The 25046-nt window shown below is 38.7% G+C and overlaps 1 protein-coding gene across 1 annotated transcript; it reads right to left on the bottom strand.

The window, feature by feature from the left end:
• Positions 1-350: 350 nt before the first annotated feature.
• On the bottom strand, positions 351-23864 carry ANXA2 (annexin A2). Its single transcript, XM_082005136.1, has 12 exons — positions 23233-23864; positions 19042-19141; positions 12981-13075; positions 9686-9799; positions 6898-6988; positions 5454-5533; positions 5060-5119; positions 4310-4403; positions 3489-3584; positions 2406-2464; positions 1633-1755; positions 351-718 (listed from the first exon to the last, which is right to left on the bottom strand). Exons 1-12 carry the CDS (start codon positions 23278-23280, stop codon positions 659-661), a joined length of 1020 nt encoding a protein of 339 aa, XP_081861262.1. The 5' UTR covers positions 23281-23864; the 3' UTR covers positions 351-658.
• Between the last annotated feature and the right edge of the window lie 1182 nt (positions 23865-25046).

Genomic DNA, 25046 nt, shown 5'->3' on the forward strand with positions numbered 1-25046 from the left:
GGGACTCGAGACTATTTGCCCCACGCGCACCGGCACAGAAAATGTTTCAGAGGGATTCAAAAGTGTTTGCCCCTCACACACAGACGAAGGTGGGGCTCAGGTTTTAGTGTCACTTACGGGGGGGGAGAGGGGAAAAAAAAAAGAATGGGTTTGCTTCTGCTGAGAAACTCAATCACCAAATGGGGGAAGGGCTTCAAGGGAGCAAGACAGAAGGTTTCAGCCACAAGTACTGAAGCTTGGGAGGAAAAAAACACAGAAAATGGACGCCAAAGGCTAAACACATGTCAATTGTTCACACGGTTTTCAAATTAAAGGTCTGAGAGACCCATCTTCTTAAAGTAAAACTTAAGTTTTATTTATGTTTTATTAGAAACTTCGCACAGAGAGGCAGAGTCTTTCACAAGCACTTGTAAGCTCGTTTATCTTCGGAAGGTTAGTTTCCCTGGCTATACGTGGTTAGGACCTTTGGCAGAGCCAAGCAGAGCACCGCTGCTGAGAGAAGTGCACACAGCACCGGAAAGTGTACTACATCAGTGGCCTTGCAGATACAAAGGCAAGTCAAGGTTAGCTAGGCAAGTCAATTTTTTTTCTAGGATTACAGTAATAGGAAGAGCAAAAAAGGCATGTCTCTGGATTTGGGTTTCTTCCATCACAGTTTTCAGTCCTCTCCACCACACAGGTTCAGCAGTGCTCTCTGGTAATCCCCTTTTGTGTCTTGCTGTAAAGCAAGGGAAGAAAAACACAAAATACAGATGAGGAAACAATCACAACGTTATGAAAGTATATGCATTACATCCTAAACCTGTGGACTTGTCTCACAGTTGAAGCCTTGTCAGCCTGCAGGAGGTTGAGTTTTACTTATGCATGAATCGAAATTAATAATCATTCTTGCAATAAGATGCAAGGCCAAGAAGGAAGAGAAATTCTGGTGTGAAAGAATGACAAGACAAAGGAAAGCTGAAGGACTCAATGCTGTTCCTTCTCACTGATCACTGCAAATATCATACATCAAGTTCACTATTTTGAAAATTTGCTTATAATCTAAACTTGACATCTTCAGGAAAAGATTTTGTCTTAAGATTTTGATGCAACTTCACCTACACAAAGAATAATGTATCATATGCTGTTGTGAAGGTGGGTAGAAGACTAGTTTTTAAACAGACAGACAAGCTCTTTACCTATGCCCCAAGTTAAATAAAACCTAGCACCTGTACCTCCTGCCCAATCACAGAAATGGACAAAAATCACTCTAGGTAAAAAGCCTACTCCTTGGGCACTGAAATGAAAAGGAGTGGCAATTTAGATGCTCTATTTTCATTCAGCAATCACAGAGCAATTCTGTTTTTTCTTTTCTTTTGGTCTGCAGATAGGGACAGGTGAACAGAATTTTCCTTGGTAACACATCAGCTGATTGCACAAAGCCTACACATACTTTCACGTGGCTGCCAGGAGTTGTACCAGCTGTGGGCTGTAAAGTTAAAGGCAGGTTTTTTGATAGTGCATGGATAATAATGTCCTATTCTCATCAAAGCCTCTAACACATCTCCCATGAATTTTAAGGTACAATTAATCCAATGAAGGCTGCTGCAAAGATCCATACAATTGATATAAAAAGAAAGCTGAAAAACTTACCTGGATGAAGTAATACAGAGATTTTCCGTACTTCCTCTTGAATTCACTCTTAATTTTTAGCATGTCAACCTCGCAGCGGGAAACCATAATCCTGATCAGAACCTTGTCACGGGTTCCCTTGCCCTACAAGCAGATACACATTTAGAACTCTAATAGCTGAAATGTGTAAAAGGCCACTGTACCTAATGGTAAGATGGCAAACTACAGGCAACTGAGAGGTAGCAATAAAAGATACAATGAATTAAACCTAAGTTATTTGAGTGTGAACATCTCTTTCTCATCAGCCACGTCTGACCAACTACCAGTCACAAATCTAGCTGCTTAGACTAAGCAGCAGTTTGGGTTCACAAGGAGGTCTTCCTGCTATTGTCTAATTCCTGCTACCAGGTGTTTTCTCTTTCATCCTTTTTCTTGAGAAAATGTTTTAAGGCAAATTTAGTGTCTTATTTTGGCACTTCAATAAACAGCTTTTTCTGCTATCAGCTCTTTGTTACCTGCAAAAGATGTGTCTAACTCTCCTAATTACAATCAACTGGTCTAATACAGATCATTATTATGAGACCCTTCCCTATATTTCCCCATATCAGATGCATCTGGGTAGATGGTCTAGGCTCATAACTGTTAAAGAATGCTTTTAAACAACACTAAGTCATTGTCAATTTATTCACATGCCAGTCACACATCATATGAATAAAAGTGCCTAAGCAATCAAAATTTGATGAAACAATGGCAAGAAAAAAAAATGAGTAGAAAAAAAGAACAGTCTTCCCTACCTTCATGGAATCATACAGTCTGTCGGCAAAATACAGCTGCTTGTTCTGAATGCACTGGACTGAAGAGAGAGAAAAGAATGGTTAAACATCCTGCCCATACATGGAATAACAGAACACAGAATCTTGCAGCCATTTTTAAAGACACAGTAGGTAGTCAAAATACGGTTTTCAGCAAAAGTTTCTCCAAAAGGGGACAAAGAGATATTATTTTTACCCAAGTTGTTACTTAGAAGTTGCTTGGTTAAACTTGTGATTGAACCACAAATGCTTACAATCTAAGCAAGTATTTCCCTCCATCACTAGTATAATTTCAGAATGCTAGCCCTTCTCCACCCACACCACAATTCATTCTTCCACTTCTGTAAGCAACCTCTCTTCTGAAAACACTCATTGTATGTTAATGCATGAGAAGTCTCCCTTTCAAGGTTGAGCTCTGTTTATTCTCAATTTGCATTACAGAGCTCTCAGTTTGCTCTTAGTCTGAAATGGTTTTTCCTCTTGAAGAATTCCCTCTAAACATGGTGACATCCTTGTTGTCTTCATGTCATGCCACAGTACCAGCCTTTCACCTTGCCTTCCTTTTTCAGAGAATTCAGTGCCAAATCAGCTCCATTAGCCTCTAGCATCTGGCACTGCCCGTCTTCTCCTCTCACATAAACACTGTTCTCTCTCCAGCCTGTGTCTATATTGAATATTTAATGTGTTCAGCTATAGTTCCAACTTTTTTGTTCGTTTGGGGAAACAAACATTAAACCTCTGTGTCAGACAAAAGCAGAACTAACAACAGATCACAAAACACATGCATTTTTATTTTCATCTGGAAAGCCAGGTTTATATTTTGCAGAGGGCAAAAACATGCTACTTCTCAATACCTGTAATATCCTAAAATACACTAGTGGATGCAATAATGCCAGCACTTCCAGTTTCTTTCTCGTCCAGCAACACAGAGGAATCTGGGTCCTATTGTTATCGTGATATAGGTGATATCGTGTATATATATCACTATAAGGATATCCTATATCACACTGCAAGAGCACCAAGAAGATCCTACCTACAGATACTCTTTACTTCAGCGTAACTCACCAAGATTAAGGAAAGCATTCTCCAAGTCTCCCTTAACCTCCTTCTTGATGCTCTCCAACATATCATATGGGCTGTAGCTCTTGTACCTGTCAAACACTATCACAAGATAGAAAACAGATGAAATCAAAACCAGACCAAGAACTGGTAAAAGTAACCAACCAAATCAAAAACAGAGAGAGAGCAATGCAGAAAGATATGATTAAAAAAAAATATCTGTCCAAGTCCTTCTGAGAACTTTATCTGAAGTACAGCCTAAGTTTGTCAGCTGATAGTCAAATTCCCATGCTATGGCCTTTTTGTTTTCCTTGAATACCTTCATAATCTGGTAAAATACAGTCTTAATCCTGTACTTCGATTTTTTGAAACAATGGTGATTTAGGCCCTGAAAAGGTAAGTCTTCAAATGGCTTTTCCATGTGCTTCTTACAGCAATATCAGAGCTGCTTTTGAGTCTTCGCTGTCAGATTTAAACATGATATAGCTAAGCTACCTTAGGACAGAGGGAAAAGCTAAAGGACTTCTCAAGGTCTCCTGCTGCCCTGTTTTCTAGATTTGTAACAGTTTTGTTCTCAGTGTACATGACATATAATTGAGAGTTGTTACACCTGTGTAAAAAAAGAGGTCTACACATAGTCAAACTGCAAGACTCACACACTCACAGAAATAACTGTATTTTTTAAAAAAAAATTAACAGCTTCGACATCTCCTGTGTTTTGCGAGTGCTTTTCACACTAATTTCAATCATATCTGGGACAAAATAGTTACCGCTTTGGTACAATTTTCTCTTACAGGAAAAAACTAAATCTGTCTCTTGAATAATACCTTTCTGCAGGTGAGGGACACTTCTTTCAGTCATAATGTTGATCCACTTGGGGACATCAGTTCCCTTTCTCTTCACACCAGCATCATAGAGCTCCTGTGGTTAGAATGAAAAGCAACATCATGAAAATCAGGAGTTACACAAGCAGCCATCGCAAATGTATACAATTTCCTTACTGGAAAACAAGCACTACTGGAATTGTGTTAGTGGGGGAAACGCAAAAGGACACGTGGTTGGGCAGACCACTAAGGACAGGATCTATGGATCTAATCTGAAACTAAGACTAATTACTTCGTATTAACTCTATCTACAGGTTTTACTCTGTATTTAGCTCCGTTTACCTCAGCAGAACTACTCGACATATACAGATGTAATAAACAAGCATTATCAGCTGCTAAGTTCAATGGTACTTCTCTCAATCTTACACAATTACTTGGTTGTAACCAGCCTTCACAATGTATGTTTCCTTTTGTTAAAGGCTCCCTTTCTCAACATGCCTAAGGGAAATACCAGAGACCTTCTTTCTGTATAGGTACTTGTGGGTGAGAAGCCTGTGAAAACTGGTAACTGAAGGTGTCAAGATTGCAAGGGGCATATACCTTGCAAGAGCATGCCAACATTACTATGCAAGGCAATCTGAAATACACACATCTGCTTTCATAAATGCCTCTCACTCCCATAGCATTTGTACTTTCAATATCCCCAAAAGCTTGATCAACTGAAGATATTTAATAGTCATTACCAGCACTTACCCTAGCATCTTGGTCAATCAGCTCATAATCAATCACAGAGGTATCTTCACACCTTTTGCCCTTCAAGCAAGGGTAGCAGTATTTAGATGATGTTTAACAGACAGTAAGCAGCTTGCTATATGCATACTTTTTTCTTTGATTTTTAAAATCTGAATTTGCTAGATAAGTAACCGTATGTTCCAACCCCATACGAATCTGCTGCTATATGGATACTACATTTCTGTCAAAATACTTCACCCTTCAACATTTGATTTCCGCCCCCCGCAAAAGACAGTGAAAATACAAGGAAACTTAAAAGTGATTCAGAAATCCAATTGTTTTACCAGCAGAGCCATCAGTCAGTTACCAAAGGGCAGGGATATTAAGAAAAGTGGAAAAATATGAACAGACCTACCTTGGCCAGGGCAACCATTAGCTTGCGGAAGTCACCAGATGTGTCTGATATAATGTCCTTTTCCAGTTCTGTCTTGTACACTAGAAAACAAAAAACTCTTTTCAAGTAAATGGTGTCCTACAAATACTCCTTTACAAGAAGAACATACGCTAATTGCTGTGTTTTATGCACATAAACAAACAGCTACAACCTAAGTCATGCGTGGAAGACAATGAAAACAAATGCATGCTTGCATACAACAAAAACATTGTTACCAGCTAGTCATGAGAGTTCCCATGCAAAGTCTGTCATGGAAAGATAACAGGAAAGCCTGAGTATCAAAAGGAAGGGAATATTGTTTTAAGCTCAATATCCTGTCAGATCATTCTTCGCTACCAATGAATGTTTGCTTGTTTGATAAACATAGCATTTAGGCCTTCTCCACTCATGGAGATATAACTGGACAACTGCAATTACAAGCTTAATGCAAAAGACAAAAGCTGTTATGAAAAAATCAAAGGAACGCTGTGTGTGATTCTGGTCTGGTGCCTAAACATTTTAATTGCTTTCCAAGTGGTAATACTCTACATTGGTACAAAAATCACATTCTCTCTTCAACAGCAATCTAATCTACAGGAGCAACATCTTCTTTGCTGATATAATTTTTTTCCAGTAACCAGCCATTAAGACTACATTGTTTTTGCTTGTGCTTATTGACTTAGCCAGCACCTTACCAGAATTGCTTGACTACTATTAAGCATTAGCACAGAGCAATTTGCTATGTTTCAGTCTGTGTGTGCTGAAGTTCAACTCTGAAGCTCAGGGAAACAAACAGGCACTAGACAGCTGCACTACTGAATTCCAATAAACACAAGCAGAATGGTCAATATAAAAATATAAGAAATATTAAAGAAAAATTAGTATTTTTTGAGAATGGATCTTAGATCACGTCTTATATCTTCTTAGAATCAACTAAGAATTATAGCTTCAATCAGATAACATGCTTTAGAAAAGTTGAAAAACAGAATATATGCTTTTATGAAGTTTTATTTCATGTCTTTCCTGGCAACTCTACCAAATAAACTTACAAGGATGCTTTGGAAGATTTCAGATTCACCTATTTATGACATACTTGATCCTAGAATCCATACATCTAACATCATAATTCTGTCACTGTATTAGAATGCATGTAGCTTACAAAAAAACCCAAACCACATTTACACACAACTTATATGAGTAGTAAACGTTCTCCAATTCGTTTGCTACCAAGCAACAAGATAAAACTGTATAAACACACACAAATATCCAGGACACCAGTACAAAATAGTATCTTATGTCCAACTGACAGAGAATCAAAGCAGATGTTGTGTAAGGGGCTCTAATAATCAAACTCACACTGAGGAGAATTTATCCAAGTAACTTACTGTAAAAACATAGTACACTGAAACCTTCAAAGTAAACTTACTTTCCCTGTAGACTCTGTTAATTTCACCAAGCTCCTGATTTGTTCGTGAGCAGATGATTTCAATGAGTGTGTCTTCATCAGTTCCCAGGCCCTGCAACACATACATGACTCAGGTGCTAGAAATGAACAGGCATGCTTGAACAGTTTAAAAACATTTTACAGACATCTCCTTTCTCCCACTCTAACAGTTTCACAACCACTTAGGGATATCTTTTGCTACCCACACCTGAGAAACCCCAGATGTAACATTTTTAGTTGCCAAATACTACTCAAATAGCTTTGAGATCCTGTAGATACTATCTCTGGGCAATGTGCATTTGCTGCGAGTGTCTGTAACACTCAGTGACCTCCTCAGCAGCATAACTGGATGAGGTGAATTTATCACAGTCCATGCGCGATTGTTTTCTATCCATTGAGAGCACAGGAAGAAAGTCTGATTCTTAGCATGCAAATGGGCAGCAATCAACCTGTTCTCCCCTGCTTTTCTTCCCCATCTCCCTCCACACAACTCCTCCGCCATCAATGCAAAGCCAAGGATGACACCATCATTAGCCTTGGCCTGCCTCCAAGTCAGCAAAGATTTAAGCATGTTCTGAATTTCTAGCTGGCAAATAGCCCTTCTTGAGTTGTCCATATTTTCCATGTACTTCACAACACACAAACACAGATGAAACATAACTATTAGCTATATTAAGAACTAAAAATGTACTTAGTATGATAAACTGAATATTCAGATTTTATATTTTTTTCAACAAGCCAAAAGAATTGAGAGGTCTTATATAATATTTCAAAGCCACTTTTGTGATCAAGGTCAATAAAGAATCAGTACTTTGAACTAAGCTGCATTACTACTGTTTAAAAAGTAATATAGGTATTAGCACTATAACAAAATTACAAACCACATTAAAATGTATCAGCTATCAATTAAACCTTGTAGTAACTCAGATACTCCAAAATAATGTGGCTTGATCAATGTGCTCTAAACCTTGTTCAATTATTTACGTAAGCAGCCACATTTAAAAAAAAATAATTAAGAAAATGCTACCACCACCTAGCCTCATCTTCCAGCACCACCAGCAGACAAAAAACCCCACTCTTCTGCCTCCTGTTAGGATGCTGTTATGTTAAGCCCATCTGGTCTATGGCAAAAACGGGCATGGTTTGCACAGGACTCCAAAAGAAGTCTGCTGGGTAACATCTTGGGAAAACTTCTCATACTGCTGTCTTTCACATATGGAAAATGGAGGAAACTATGTGGAAAACTACCCTCTCGGAAAAAGGGTCTCCAAGGTGTGGGGGGGAAGAGATAACTAAACCCAAGCAATTTTATAAAAATGGCTACGAGAATTAGGAAAGCTTTCCACAGAGTAGTTCTGTGGTAGGTATCTGGGGAACAAACAAAGGCTAACAAAGTTTAAGATTTCCTAAGTATTATTTTTAAGTATTTCATAACAATGTGTACTAGAAAAATAATTTAGTCATCAATGATAACTTTGCTTCACTCAACTTTGATTCCCATGTCATAGCTTATTATGCTCAATATATCAAGTCAAACTTGCGCTCAGGCAAATTCAGGACATTAGACTAGGTGCTTGGGAGTTGGGAATAGCTGACCTATAGAGAGAATAGAATATTCTACATTTGTGGCTACTCTGAGGTAATGGCTTGGTCTTTGGGCTTATAAATGCTATATAAGTATATGGTCATCATAAATATAATGTATCAGATGTAAGACATTAAAAAAAACCCACGCAACCCAAAATAAAAAACCAAACTGATCTGATTCACAGTAAATTATGGCTAGACTCTACTTAAACCAGAAGAGGGCAGCACCTGATTACTCGAAGAAGGGTTTTGGCCCATCATTAGAGTTGCCATCTCTGTACTGGGTTGGTTTTTTGGATTTGAGGTTTTTTTGGGGGTGGTAGTTTTGTTTGCTTGTTTGTTTCTAACTCCTTTTTCATAGTCTGGAGAAATTAATTAATTGGGTTTTTTTGCCTTGTTTTGAATTTCAACAGAAATTTTAATATTTTTTTAAAATTATATTTAAAAAAATAACCTGATCAAGAACATTCAGATTTTAAGTGACAATTATAAATAAAAATTCACAAACCTTCCTTTGCTGAGAAAGGTGAATGTAGTGGCACGACCACCTCTCAAAATCTTGTTTCAGTGGCCTGCAGAGCAGGTATTTCTAAACTGGCAATCTCTTCCATGCTTGCTTGTGATTGTAGGGACTGAACAGTGACTCGCTGCTGTGCTGTTTCTCCAAAGACTACTTTTGATGCCCCCTCTGTGTTCCACACAGAGGCAGGTCTGGTACAGGATGTTCTTTCAATATCAGTGATGTGACCCAGTAACTGGAAACTACTGCTTAAGCCTATAAATGCTAGCAGAGGATTTAATGGCTCCAGCTAATAGCTGCTCTCTTAATGTTTTTTTTGTACTATGAACCTGTATATTGTTTTTAAGAGCAGTCAGCAAAGCAGCAACCAGCCAGAGCAGCCTATCAGTTATTTCTGACCTGATGAAAATTATTTTTTTCCTTAAAGAGAGGATTTAATTAACAGTTTAAAATCACACAGTTCCAGAATTTCTCTCATTTTGGATGCCTTGCAGCTGTATACTTAAACTGTAGTACTTAAAAAAAAAAAAAAAACAAAACCAAACACCAAAAAAACCAAAATCGGTGGACACGTTTGAAAACTCTGGCCTTGATATGAAGTCCATACTCATTCTTGAGACAGCAACATCAGACTAACATACTTAAATTTCAAAGCTCATTTACCTTCATGGCAGCTTTCAATTCAGAGGCATCATACTGTGCTGGTGTCTTCAGCAAGCCCAAGATCACTGCTTCCAAATGACCCGACAGAGCAGACTTGAGCGCTGCAGAAAGTTCCTGTAAAAAAAGGAGGGATGATGGAAGAAAAAAAATTCGATTCTGATCTCCAGAGAATTTAGCCTGTAGTGCTTTAAGTCTCCAAGCCTGCAACAGTGTTTTTTACACAATTGACAAGGAAACAAAATATAAAGAGCTTTTCTTTTGTGAAAGCCTAAGAAAGAAATTAGGGCAAAGGACTTTTTTCTCATCCTTTGGAAATAAGAAGAAATCCACTGGTGGCTGACAAAGTGCTGGGAAGCATGGTGTAGACACATCTGAACAGCTCTGCTCCAGTCCTGAAGCACTGACACTTTGTTGGAGCTAATAAGCACAGATGGATCTGAGTTTGACTCCCTGTGGTGAGTGCTTCTCCATCATACTTCCATAGTTTTCCCAGTAGCACTGTATTATTTGTGTTTTTCCTATTATCCCAGCCCTTTACTAGCTGTGACGCTGGAAAATTGACTGCTCAGTTATTCCACTGTACAGGCCCAGTTCCCAAACAGCTATCTGAACAGAAAAAATCGTCCCTGAGCACAGAAAAATTATCCTTGTCTTCAAGGAAACTATCAGAAGAGTGTAGCTAAAATCTCTATTGTTAATTGTCAGTCAATCCTAGAGAAAGAAACAGGTGCGTTCACTTCACAGGACACATGCAATTCTCTAGCAAGTCAGTCAGAGGCATGTCCTCTTTTATGGGTTTCAGATACAACTTGAATAATGCTAATTATCAGCATCATTGTAGTGCAGTTATAAAAGTTGAAATCACTGGGATCAAGTCTCAGGTTCACACAGATCAATGTATTTCCTAAGCTGAAGTTAAGTCCGTAGCACTCAGAAGACAATTACTGCATTTCAATTGCTGGTTTCTACACTAACAATCTGTGAGCTTGAGGGGCAGGGGAAAAGCGGGCAGAGAAAGAGACCTCAGCAAAATTTCAGAGAAGTTTGTACCAGAGAGATAAAGAGCCAAGGCATCTAGTTCGTTTCCAGAGTCACCCCTTTAATCCAGGGCACTAACATATGCTAATACTGTATACACTTACTGCATGGATTGACCAAGACAGTGAATGAGGGTTTTGGGCATCTACCTGCATTAGTCTAAGTAATATTTTAGTACAATGACTCAATTTTGGATACAATGTTCCACCATTTATTGGTGTGAAAACAGGTTCTTCAGACATCACCTGAAATAGCAAAGGTACCGCATAACTCTGTAATAAATTTTAAGACAATGCCATGAATTCCAATTAACTGAGTGAAGTTTTTGCAATCTTTGCACTTTGGTGTGAAGGCTGAAGGAAATACAAATCACTACAGTAAAATTTACCACAGTAACTGCAACAAAACACCTCAAACTGAACTAAGCACCTGCCCTCATATTAGCAGGCTTCTGGAGAAATAAAGTCTTCTCGCCTGTCAGGAAAGCAGGGTCTCCACTCCGCCATTCCTTGCCACGGCTAAAAGCACTCTAAAAGAGAAGTGGGAAGCAGATAACTGACAGATATAATTAATTTATAAATAGCAAAGAGAAAAGGTTTTATTAAGTGTTCCAAATAAGCATCTGAATATTAGCAGGTCATTTTAAAGTTAGAAATTATTGATGGCAGTTAAGGCTGACCAGACACATATGAAGACACACATGCAGAACCCCACTATTCACTGGTAGCTCCATTAATGCTGGCAATGGGGAAAGACTGCATAGATCAAACACCGTTCCTCAAGATTCCCAACAGTTTCCATTAGACACAGCTCAACTCAAAGGAATGAAAATAGAGGTAGATCTGTGACTTCTTAAAATGATAATCATCTATTGCTAAATCCTGCAACACACAAAATGAGCAGCCTAGTACAACACAACACATTGCTGAAGAAATCTGCACAACCCATTGCCAAAGAAAGCCACAAGATACCCTGCCTAGAAGATGTACCTACATGTCTCTTCATATCCCACTTCCTCCTCTCTTGCCACACTTGTTTGTCACTGAATGGTTTCTACTGCAAATTTCCATTTCTATAGACTGTTTTATTCTTTGGCACTTGTTAAACTTGATAAATTCAGTTTGCTCTTGGGTTGCAGCAAGGTGAGAGAGAAACAGATGAAAAAAGTTGCAGATTTTCTTGACTGAGCATTTTTGTGGTCATGCAAAATATTTAACAAAGCTTTAAGTGACACATTTCACTACTAGGGTCCACTTATATCCATGATTGTCCCAGTGCCCACAGGGTGCAGACGTGGGCACACATGCATGTGTCCAGCTCACGCATGCTTCTGCATGTGGCTATATCAGCCATGCATAAAATCGGTGTATTTCCAAAATTTTACTAGATTTACATTTGGTTTCAGATGAGCATTCTGGGCTGCTGTTAGAGGACTACCATTTGGGGTCTGGCAAACCTGAAAGAGATACATTCACCATAATTCTAACTCTGTACATGTTTCCTCTTTTTCATGGGCATAAAACTTCAGTTATGGTAAGATTCTCAAAACTTCAAAGGTCAAGAGAATCGCTCTTCCCTTCCAGATAGCAAGATACATTATGTAGAATTCTGCATACATTTTACAGATTTCTCTCCATCAATAGATCAGTACCTAAGGCACTTCTGACAGGATAATATCTAGTAATAGTTCAATTCATTTTATCACTTTGTTCCACATCTGCAGCATTTGTAGCACAACTGACCGCAGTCTTTTCTCATTTAAGGTAGCTCTGTGAACAGGAACAGAATACTCTGCTTACGCTGAGTTGTCTTAACAAAGCAAAATAAAATAATTAAAAAAAAACCAAACAAAAACCAAACCAATCCCCTAAAGTGTCTCCCTTTCATCTTTTCCTTCAAACTGAGGCATTTCATGTCACTGGCTTTTCACTATTGTTTTGCATATTTCACCAGGGAATCCTGTGGCTGGCTGGCTGATATGTCACCCATTGTGATTCCTGGAGGTGCTAGGAAACCACCATCTCCAACAGATTTCAGTCCCAGCTGTGCATACTCAACTAATTTGGAAGTCCCACCCGTCCTACACTGTGACAGCATGGACAAAGTAGACACTTCTTTAATTTCAGTGAAAAGACAAACTAAATAATATTTATCTCCAGTTTACATCTGGTTAACTGTGAAACATGCAAGCCCTGAAAAATCTAATCTGTCCTCAAGAAAAATATTCAATACTTGTTATTTCTTCATGTTGTACTACCTTTTTGGTTCTCCTCTGGTAGGCAAAAGCAATATCCTGCCTCTGTTCATTGCTGCGGTTTGTCAGGATGTTGATGATGGTGACCTCATCCACACCTACAAAGACAGAAAGGTTAAAGAAGCTTTCTTGTTACTGTTCTCTTTGTGTTAATATGTTCTCCAACACGCAAAACATAGCCTATGTGCTGTCTGGAGCAGAGCTCAACAGCTCTCATTAGTTAGGGTATGTCATGTGGTAGCCTTGGAGAAAGCAACCAATTACAGCCCAAATTTTTGATGTAATGCATATCTTTGTGTATACAGCCATGTATACACCTCAGCAAAGTCTACAGCCTGCAACTGCAGGCTGAATTGTTAAGATTTAGCATAAGTTAAAAGCCAAAGCATGCATCTAGGGTTACTTTGGCTGTCAGTAGAACCTAATGCACACCACAGCTTTAAATCCTGTAGGGGTCATCAATGCAGGTCAATGCATATAAAGAAGAAGCTTTTATGTTGTACAGGAAGCAGGATTTCCAGATGTTATTTCCTAGATGAAGGAATTACCCAAATTATTACTCAAAGCAACCTCACAGCAACTTGAAACAAAGGACTGCAACAGATATTATAAAATTAATCATATAAAGTTTGAATGTTGCAAATGACCTTTTAGTCCCTAGCTACAGAATCTAAAATGGTAGATCAAACCTATAATACCTTTCTCCCTCTTCACCACATTTTCATGATGAAATACTGTACTTGATAGCCTCACATCCTTAGCTTATGCTGAGGCAGACCTACATCAGTGCTCTTATTCACACAAGCTTGGCCTGCAAAAGTCAAAAGGCCCTGGAAAACATCATATGTCTTAGTTACAAATTTTGGTTTGAAAACATGCTGAACTGCACATTTCAGCCATAATATACTGCAGGACATTTTAAAGTGTTCCCATTTTATAAAAGAAAACAAATTCTCCCAGTCCAGAAACGACCACACAGACAGACACACAGACATTGGGTCTTTCAGCTATTGCAGGGCCACAGCATAAGCCAACATCTTAAGCTTTTCAACATATTCAAGCCATTCTTGGCATTCAAAAATGGCAAATTACATTTTCAAGTTTAATCACAATTGTGATAGATTAGAAGCCCACAAATTATTGCATCCCAGTTTCTTATTTGTATGCTTTGTAGACGGAAATATGAAGTTAACTCATTGCTCTGGCATTTAATGGAAAATAAGTGCTTGTACGCCACACTTGGGAATCACGCTGCATAGACAGGATGCTGACTCACATCTGCTGAGGTGGGGTGGAGCAGGAGAGCAGCTCAAACATTTTTTCTTTGCTCTTCACTAAAATCTCTGGAAGTTTCAGGGTAATGAAACAAAAGTTTATTTCCAAATTTATTCTGGCTGGACAGATTTTATCAGTGCATTTCTATCAATAAGCAACTGAAAATTAGACATTGTGGCTCACAGGTTTTTGTTTTTTTTTTTTTTTTCCTAAAACAAGAAAATTCCTTGCAGATGGAAATGTATTTGATGGGGGTGGGGAAGTGGATCTTAACTCCCCTCCAATTAATAACAACTTTTCCTCGAAAAGAGGCAATCTGTTGTGTTGGTAAGATTACAGTGCTATGGCTCAATCAGCAAAGAAAGAGGAAATTAATGTAATCAAAATGATCAATTAGAGTTTTAAATTTTTTATTCTGCTTTAAAATACACTGTACTTGAATTTCCATGGGCCAAAACAACAGCAGCAGCATTGTTTGGATCAAAACGGATGATATGGACAGTCACTTAACTTTCTAGGACAAGGTGAGAACAGAGCTAACATACTTTCATTTTGCAAGAGCTGAGATACATTCATTCAGCTCCTTTACTAGAAGTCTGTTCTCTTAAACTTCATTTTCAAAGACAGCATGGACAGAATACCAGAAGCTATTTGTGTCCTAACAGCATCTAGGTACTGCAGAGGTCATCAGTCTACATGAATGAATGAAATGGGATAGCAGTTGGCCTCAAATTATTAGTGGGAGATATACACGATTAGCCCTTGTTAGACCTCAACACCACTGTGTATCTGGTACCAACACGGTCCTAGGACTATCTGCCCAAGCTCATGATCTGCAGTGTCTTATTTTGCCTGGATAAAACCCTGGTCCCACTAGAGTCAAAGGGGAAAATTTAGATAGAATAAGACCATAATTTCAAGTCTGCTATTTTGCTTAGCAAGATTTCACTAAGCCCAAGCCATGTTGCAATGAGCTATTTCTTTACAGATACTATTAATATTCTGAATATGTGACTGATGCAGTTTGGTGGATTTCAGGCACTATCCTCCCCCACCAGCATGCCAGCACATCTCCTCTAAACTTTTACTTTATAACATTAAAAACTCTGTTAAAAGGTATGGGCATGTTGGATATACTGTATAAAGAGTGAATTCAATCTTACACAAGACCCCTCTTGTGGTTTACATCTCATGACTGTTTTACCAATTTCTGGATATAATGAATTTATTACAGATGTACATTCTAAGCACTTTCCTACAACAAACCTATGTTTGAATTCTGCCAGTCATGGAATTAGAAAAGTATACAATAAGACCTCAATAAAAGATTGCAGTTTAGGTTGCAAATAATTAACTGTTCATAACCTAGTCTGACAACAAAATTATTTAACAAAGTATTTGAGACACACAAATGCTAGGGAATAACTCTGAAACAGAAGAGAGGCACTTCAGCAGTCTTCTCTCCTATGAAGAATTAAAAGGAAACCTAACATATGGTCTGTTAGTACTCTTCTAATTAGTTGGTTTCTTCTGTTTAGGGTCATATACTTGTGCTAGTCTACACACAGGGCACAATGGAGCATAATACAGAAATTAAACAGCCTCTTGTCCTACCCAGCAGAAAGCCAACAATTACAAAGGACATGCTAAGGCACTAGATGAACTCGCTACAGAAAAACTAAATAGCATAAAAATGAAAACGGCATAGGAATGACATTTATTACAAAAGGAACGAGCCAGAACTGTAGCAAGTTATTTGCATTATGCAAACTCTAGGCTGAACTACTGTTAGCTACAAATTGGTTTTATATCATCTAGAGCCATTTTTGCACATCTCCCTTTCTAGGCTGTTGGGTATATATAAAACTCCTGGATTTAATTCAACTCCACTCAAAGCCCAGCAAAGGGCTGGGCAATATATTTGTGCCAGTATAGTTTTTACAGATAGATCTAATCCCCAAAAAGCACATCACAGTATTTCCCACAGAACCCACAATAGAGAAATAGATGGCTAACCTCTGAGGAATGAATCTAAAGAGTGTGAATGAATGCTGGGATATTTAGATATTACACAGAGCAGAACAGTCAGACACTCTACCCCAGATCTTTGCCCTAGAACAAATATATGGCTGCTGTTTAGCCAGTAAAATAAGTTTTACCTATTTTACACACAACCACCAAAACAGAGATTTGTGACTCTGATTCAGGGAGTTTGCATTACTGGGTAACAGCTGGATAATTAATTAGATGGTAAGTTTTCAAAACTGGCCTGCCCTGACCACAAATACCGTACTTGCATATTGTTTACATAAAAATGCAAAGTATCAGTGATACTTCCTAGGAAAAAGGTAGCTGCTGTGGGTATGTACTGTTTGTTCATTATGAGCGTTACATTTTTAGCTCAAAAACTATGAAGATATTTCCCAGAAATATTCTAAAATGTTTTCTTGCAGAAGAATTTCCCTGTGTAGCTGTTTACATCACTGTTTGTAGACAACCAATTCTTGCCTGGATGATTCAGAATTTTCATTTGGAAAAAAACCCCACATATATTTTAGAGAGTTCACATTTTAGCAAATTTTCTGAATTAGCAGATGAAAATATTCTGTAACCAAGCATTCAAAGTGCAAGGAAGCAGTACCTGGAAGAAGGGTCCTAACACTCTTGTTCCTTCTCTCCCCCAGGAATACTTCCTTTGAGAGAGTGTTTATGGTGGAAGATTCAGTATTAAAACCATAGAGATTCTCCCCTTTAAAGCTACCTTCCCCAAAAAGCTGCTGGATAACAAGCTAAGCAGCAGAGATAAGCTCAATCCTACAAAAATGCAGGTCCATGAATAAATTTCCCTATTATTTATTCAAAGGGTTAGGAATCATCTCTCTAATGAAATGTTTCCATGTATCTTAAAACCAAACTCAGCAAACTGCTTATCTTTGCTGGAAGAAAGTGAAAAAAGCTTGACTTTCCTGACTGGAAAAGCTTTTGTACTGCCTAGGATATTACAATTTCCTTTTGCATTAATTTAAAGCTTGAGTATTAAAATGCGTAAATTTGTACCTATCCTGAAAGTCTGACAGCGTATTTGACATGTTTAGATTTGCCCTATAATCAGAGCTGTAAAAAAATTAAAGTCTAGACAAAACTCTACATACACACAAAGCATCTTCTGCCAAACATAATGACATTTACTCCTCTCTTGCAAAAGGATTTTTAAAAATAAAAACAAACCATAAAATGATTCAAAATTGGAACTGAACCTACTTTAATGAGTAGGCAACAGATTTCTCCAGTTAAATTAAGAAATCTTGTGAAAGGAAGCCTCATGCTTGTTAGGGAGGCACAATGTTTTACATTTTATAGCAAGTCAGACGTGCTTTGTTGGCACTGATGGAAGACTCTGCATTTCGTTCTGATGAGAAATTGTTTGGCTTTTAAATTTCTCCCTCTCTTGACATGTAGGCAAAAGACTTGGCATCCAGCTACACCCAGCTGTTGCTTCTCTGGCCTGGAGGAAGTCTAGAAAAGTAGAAAAAGCGTGGCACAGTTTCTTTGTTACAGAGTAGGACAAGGACCTTTGAAGAAAGGCTGAGAGCATTGGGGTTGTTCAGCCTAGAGAAGAGAAGGCTCCGGGGAGACCTTATTGCAGCCTTTCAGTACTTAAAGGGGGCCTATAAGAAAGACTTTTTAGCAGGGCTTGTTGCAATAGGACAGGGGTAACGGTTTTAAACTAAAAGAGGGCAGATTTAGACTAGACATTAGGAAGAAATTTTTCACGCTGAGGGTGGTGAAACACTGGCACAGGTTCCCCAGAGAGGTGGTAGATGCCCCATCCCTGGACACATTCCAGGTCAGGCTGGACGGGGCTCTGAGCAGCCTGGTCTAGTTGAAGATGTCTCTCTGCTCACTGCAGGGGGGTTGGACTAGATGACCTTAAAAGGTCCCTTCCAACCCAAACTATTCTATGATTCTAAGGACAGAGGATCACTGCCTTGGGAGTATCACCAAGGTATTACTCCAGAGTTGTAGTTCGTACTCCCTGTACTCCTGACTGTTTCAGTATACCAGGCTTTTCCACGCAGCTGCATCTCTCCCGTGTTCCATCATGGTCTCCTACCAATCAGTGGAAGTGGTGGATCCTGGCACTGACATAAGGAGATGGGAGCCTACCTGAGAGCCTGGCTCAGAGAAGCAGAGGACTCTCAGGCTGCCCTGCCCCTCAAACACTGCAACATCATTGCAGAAACTAGATTCTGTTCTTTCTAGGACTTTCTTTGACCCAAAATTAATAAAAGATACATGAGCATTTAGTTCAAAACGCAGGAGAACAATGTTCAAACCATCCCTATTCAGCTGTCGGGAGAGCTGAAAGGAAGCAGAAATGTCCAATCCAATCATCCGGTAGAAATTCATTATTCAGAGCTTGGTTCCAAGTCACTGCCACAGTGACATCACTGCCACTGATCCTTCACTCTCAGTGGCAGAAAGTAGCAGAATTTGAAGTACTGATGAGTCAAGAGAAAAAAGTGGGCATTTTCAGTGATAAACTCAACAACTCTTAGCTACAAACTTCAGAAACATATTCAAAGCATGCATTTAGAGTTCAAAATCTAACTCGGTCAAGATTTCATCAGTGAAGTCTGAGAAATCCAACACCTCCTAAAATAGGTATCCTAGAGTAAGGATATTAAAACGTTGGTCTTGAGACACAGTACTTTTTTTTTTTTTTTTTTTTTGCACACCAGCATTCTACCTTACAAGTAGAAACAAACCCACAGCCCATGTTCCTCACCTTTGGTCTTGATGGCTGTTTCCAGGGCTGCAGCATCCCGGTCAGCATCAAAATTTGAGTAGGCCTTAACTGTGGCATATGCACTTGGTGGCAGAGAATGCTAGAAGAAAAGGAAAACAATCTCCAAGTTAAATCATGTAATCCCATCCTCGCCGCAGTTAATAAAACATGTGCGTCTTAGTTTGCTGGTATTTAGACAAATTTTTAAATACGGGAACGGAATTCTGCTAAGAGCCACCACACTCTGTTCTCCTGATGTGTATTGTCCAGCAATCCACTCACAGCCATGCTTATTATAACAAACAATATATACAAATAGATATATTATTGCAGCAAAACCCTAACACATTCCAAGTTTACTCACTAAACCTCAATATTCTAAAGTCTGGAGTTTTCTGGCTAGTTCTGAAGGAAATTGACTACAGAAAGCCAATTCAAAGAAAGCTTATGTATCTCCTATGTTTGTCTGAAGTATTTTAGTTTTGAAGCCAATACTTTGGATTACAGGCTACACTTAAAAGTAGAGGGAGATGGAAGATGAACAATGAGTAAGTGAGAACAAGTTTTGTGCCCTATCTCATGGGCTTTAAAGGTAACACAAAAAAAACTTTTTTTAAGCCTATAGTTCTAGAAAGCAGAAGTTAATCACAATCTCCTTTTGAAACTACATGCCTGCAGATACTTGGTTACCAGCATGAGGCTTACAAAACCAAATGGCATTTCAAGTTACCTTTGCTAAGAATAAGAGGACTTGCAGGTAAGTTCTCTTAGTAAACAGTTGCAACATTTTAGAAGTTACAAGATTTTATCAGTTTTTTATTATTGTCCTCTCCTGAGGATTATAGCTTCAAACAGGAGGTCACCAGAATAGAGATTCAACAATTCAGCTGCTTCAGTGTAAGCTAACAGCCTATCTTGTATCACCACCTGTAGGCAGGTTAAACTAAACCACAGATTTTCATACAAATAGCTGAGAAATATTCACGAATCCCACTCTACTGAGTTCAATTTAGAGACCTAAATCTCTGGCAGAAGGGTGTCATGACTAACACCTCTAATTGCCATAGCTGTTTCCCAAGTCAATGAATCCCTGGAAACTTTTGTTTCGGTCTCTAACTCCAACAGAAAGCTGGGTTCATAAACAGGACTAAGCTATCTAATACCCCTGGAGGATCTTTTTACATGCAAATTGTTAATAGGAGAACAGATTTTAACTAAAAAATTCCATGGTTTTTGACTACATTTGACTCTATCCTGTAGAGGTCACACTGTCCTGAACAGATTCCTCTAGCAGCAATCACTGTGTCTTCTTGAGACAGTCTGTGTTACGCTGTGGAGACGGGAAGTCAAAAAAGCACCGATAAACTGAACCATTCTTTCTTTTGCCTCTTACCATCAGCTCAATCTAGCAAAGTGGCCCCAGTTTGGCCCACAGCCACACCACAAAACACAGCCTTTCCTGTTAGCAGATCAAATTGCTAACAGAAACAGTAAACGGCGATATGCAATGCAGCTTCAGAGAAATCTGTGCGGCTGAAAGATTCCTCAACCAAAGCCCATATAGTACACACAATCACGTGGCACTTCTATCTAATTAACCAGCACTGCTGGATTATCTGAGGCAAGTTACCTGGTGAGCTTAGCAGACTTGGGTACCTCCCCTTCCACCCAGCTCTAACTATTTTCCGAGCCATTTGGACAGAGTGTTTTACTGTAAGATGGTATCACACACTGAGAAAATGCATAGCATATTTGCAAATTGTGAGCCGTCTTTTCCCCTGTCTTTCCACCCAACACATGCAACAAGTTGGATTCAGATCCCCTGACACTGGTCAAAAGACCCAGGAAGCGCCACGTACGCATGCATACCCAGGAAAGACAGAAACATTCTGCTGGCTACTCTACCAGTAAATGGACTGTCTTCAAATTCACCATCCACAAAGATTATGCCTTACTCTCTCAGGTGACTGTCTTGAGTACTTCAGTGGAGTAGACACAGGTCTTATCAGGGTGATTATTCTGCCTATGAAAAATAGTCATTTCAATTTCAGACTATAAACTCACAAATTACTCTGGTACACTACGGTAGCACAGTACTGGTACTGTATGTTTTCAGACAAGACAGTTTTCCCAACTGACTTTTCCATTTACTTCACTACAAAATTTTCCAGGATGAGTCAGTAAAAGCTCAGCTAGTGTGTAACTGCACAAGTAGTCTGGGCCAGACTAAAGCAGAGAGATTTTTGGTTTTCTCCCCACATATCTAGCATGCTTTAGAGGTCCTCCAACTGGTTTACTTCCTCCAAGCTTGATAAATTCAATCCTATTGGGAAGAGCAGAACACAAGGGAGAAGCACGTGTCACTAACAGGAAAGCTGAAGAAGCTTAATTCTAAAAAAACCCAGGACCCTTTCAAGATATCTACATTTCAGTATTCCCTGTCCTCAAAAAAAGTTACCAGTCACGTTTGAAAACGGAGTAACTTGACATCATCCAGCAAGTAGCCTATAAAGTCTTGACTGAAAAATAGGCTTCTAATTCTCAGTGCAAAGATGGAGCACATGATGAAGCACAACAGCAAGATCTTTGTTACAAAATCTTTCTATACTCTCTCACGGATAGATGCAGAAACTGCAAGCATAGGTGAACTTCAGCTCAACTCCCTCCTTTAAGAAAAGGAAGGAGAAGATAATACCAGGCTGAAGCAGGCAGGCCAGTTTCTTCGTCTTGAAACAAATCAATCACTAGACCACTGATGCGGAATACACAAATTCCTTATTGCACAAGACAGGACTTGCGTTCAGCTGTGGCCATTCTATATCCTCAAAGTTAAAAACTTTTGAGAAAAACAGGTGGTTGAAGTACTGTGTTTAATGTAAGTTGACTTCCTGAATTGCTTAGGGGAACTGGGCAAACACTTTATGCAAACTAGCTACTCAATAATTCTGGCTTCTACAGAAGGATCTACAGAACAAACCAGCTGTCTGATACTTCTTGCACTCTATGGCAGTATTTCTGATGAAAATGCTGGCACGGAACAGTATTCAAATTTTACTTTTGCAACTACTCACAAGCATCATGGAAGAAACGCTTCTGCCCTTGAGAATAGATTGCTCAAATATTATTCCAAAAGTAATTCTCCATTGAAAAAACACAGCCAAGAAATCTGAAGAGTTGACTGCTTCTGCAGTACAAAATCAGCTTTGCTACCTACCTACAGTACACTAGCCAGTTCTTTGCAACAGCTCTTTCACAAAGATCATATGGTGTAATTTATTTTGCAACAAGTAATAAAAATAGGCAAAAAATTTGCTTGTACAGAGCTCAGATCTGGAGGTACCAGCTATAAATTTAAAAGTATAGCAACTTTATAAGCAACATGATAAAATGATGCATGGATAGGATTCGCTTCCTCTTCAGTGACAATCACAGAACCACAAATTCATGGCATGATATCCTGACACTACACCGGTAACCCTACCATCTAATGTTGCAATGTAAGAAAACAGACAAAGAGAGTGTGGTTTTCCAGTATTTCAATAACACTATCAAGCAAGTGCAGATGTGGTGGAAAATACACAATCAAAACCAAGATTCTTCATGCTTTTCAAAACAGAAAATGAGAAAAGTTTGAAAAAATAATTTTTTTTAAGAAGTAGTTTGGTTTTGGTGACAACCATTACACAATAAGATCCCCAATATTTTAATTCCCATTAAGGAATGTTCTCCATTTTTAATTAAAAAAAAAAAAGAAAATAAAAGAAAAAGAAAAGAAAACTCTGAAGGTATCAGCAAAACCGAACACATTTCCATCTTCTCTCATCATCCTTAACTCACTTGTTGCTTTGGAAGAAAGGGGGACCACAGATGCGAACTAGCAATTCAGTTTGTCCTGTGATCTTTTTCATGTGGCCCAGCACATGAATACTGCTCATGCTGCTGGCCAGTTAGAAGAACTGTCATTAAATTTAGTCACTTCATATAATTGTCCTGTGGTTTACAGCTGCTTTGTGGCTGAAAACTGATCACTGCTGACTAGGTTTTCAGTCAATGTAAGTTTAAGTAGAAGAGGTGTGTGGAATCTTGTAAACTGTACAGCTCAGTACAATTGTTGGTAGAGACACTTGTAAAAGAAACAAGATGTAGCATTTAGGTAAACCAAACTTTTCTTATTTAGATAATACTACTTACATCTCCTTCAAGGCTGAGCTTGCTTAAAATTTCATGGACAGTAGACATCTTGAAAGAATGCTGGAGAAAGAGAAAAAAACCCAAAACAAGTAGAGTTAAATATATTTACAATTACATCAGTCCTGAAATACTGCAGTGCTGAAGGTGACGTAGTCGGATAAATCTGCTAATCCCAAGCAAGAAGAAAGCAAATTTAAGAGCTTGCAAGCCACACCACAATTAATAATGCAACAGTGAGAGATTTTCACTCTATTGTACTATAAAAATTTATCTTTACTCCTTAAAAAAAAAAAAAAAAATCTGCATTTTAAATACTTAAACTTAGAAACTGGAGAATCTCTACCTTAGAAACAGAATCAACGTAGCCTACAAGTACCAAGAAAATTTTGCAGAAACATTATAGCATGGTCCAGCTCAAAGCCAAAAAGCAGCAACAAGTAGTAGCATTTCAATCAGACGCTCAATTCCTCAAGTACTCATGGAATACATTGAAACTATTTATACTCATGCAGACATTTTATAAAATCGTAATGCTGTTCAATCATTAATCCTGGACACAGGCCACAGATGCCTCTAATATCATATGGTTCTGTAGTGGCTCCCCAGTAATAAGAATCACAGGGCAACCTACAAACACCAGTTAGTAACATGGTTGTCAGATACTAGGTAACAAGAACTCTCTTAAAATGGTAGCTGCAAAAGTAAGAGCCATTGAGGCAAGATATTCAATATCATTGCTTTGTCGCCAGAACTTGCATAAGATCTTGCTAACATATGTAAAGAAAAACAGGAAAAAATCTGACCCCGAGACAGATTATACACATTGCAGAAATGAACACTGATGTGATATGCTTATGTTACAACACCCTGCCTTTATTCAACTCTGATTTCTGGTCAGGGAAGTTTGCCAGAGCTGTATTACTATTTTACTGGAAGGGTCTCTCAACTAAGGAGGAAACTTTTTCCAAAGGTTATAAGCCAGAGGCAATATTTTAAAAGGCTTGATGCATTCCCAAAACTCTGCTCTCAAATTCCTCTACTGAAAGGACAGACTTTGCCACTCACATTACCTTCTAGTCATCCAGGTTGGTACCTGCAGCAAACATTATTTTGCCTGTTGAAATTAAAGCTTGTTTCTCAGGAACTCTACAGTCAAGCTGTAGAGAGCGTTATGAAATAGGGAAAAAACTTGGCTTGATAAGGAGAGAAAGGACAGCCAACACCTCAAGACCAGTGACATTCCACTAACTGATAATTGAGCCTGAGACCAAAATTGCACCCAGCTTCACTGGGTGCCACTCCCTTCACTTCCACGCTCTCACCAGTTCCCCCAATCCAGCTCCCAGATACCACGCCCGCCAAGCCAATTCCCAGCTATTGTGCAGCCAGTCCTGGGTATGTCCTTTCAACTGGTTTTCAGATTCTGGTTTTTATCCTCCATCAGTCACTCTTCTGATGGTATTGGGCCTTTCTAGCCACCCAGGCAAATTTCCCAGACAAACCAAATTCCTCTCCACTCAATGATCAATCTGAAACCAAGAGCTCAGAGAGCCAGGAAGAAGTTTGAAATAGTTTCTTAATAATGGAAATCTGTTTAAAACTCCAGAAAAAGTGGTTTTTTTTGTTTTAGCTCCTGTAAACCTTCTGTACATCAAGAAAAGCAGAGAAATCCTTATTAACAGATATAGCAAATATTAGAGAATAAAATGCAGAAACACAATTACATGGCTTTTGTAGCATAACTGCTGTAATCACACTTTTCCTCACTTAGAATACAGAAAGAAAACCTTTCATCTTCTGAAGCAACCTAGGTA

Source organism: Phaethon aethereus (assembly GCF_964289735.1).
Source record: "Phaethon aethereus genome assembly, chromosome: 12".
NCBI lineage: Eukaryota > Metazoa > Chordata > Aves > Phaethontiformes > Phaethontidae > Phaethon > Phaethon aethereus.

Excerpts from the sequence above, each read along its gene's own strand:
- ANXA2 (XM_082005136.1), bottom strand. The coding sequence starts at position 23,280 with ATGTCTACTGTCCATGAAATTTTAAGCAAGCTCAGCCTTGAAGGAGAT. Across the intron at positions 5,120-5,453 it reads TAATGGTTGCCCTGGCCAAG|GGCAAAAGGTGTGAAGATAC; the intron begins GTAGGTCTGTTC and ends CCTTGCTTGAAG. Across the intron at positions 3,585-4,309 it reads TGTCCCTCACCTGCAGAAAG|TGTTTGACAGGTACAAGAGC; the intron begins GTATTATTCAAG and ends ATCTTGTGATAG.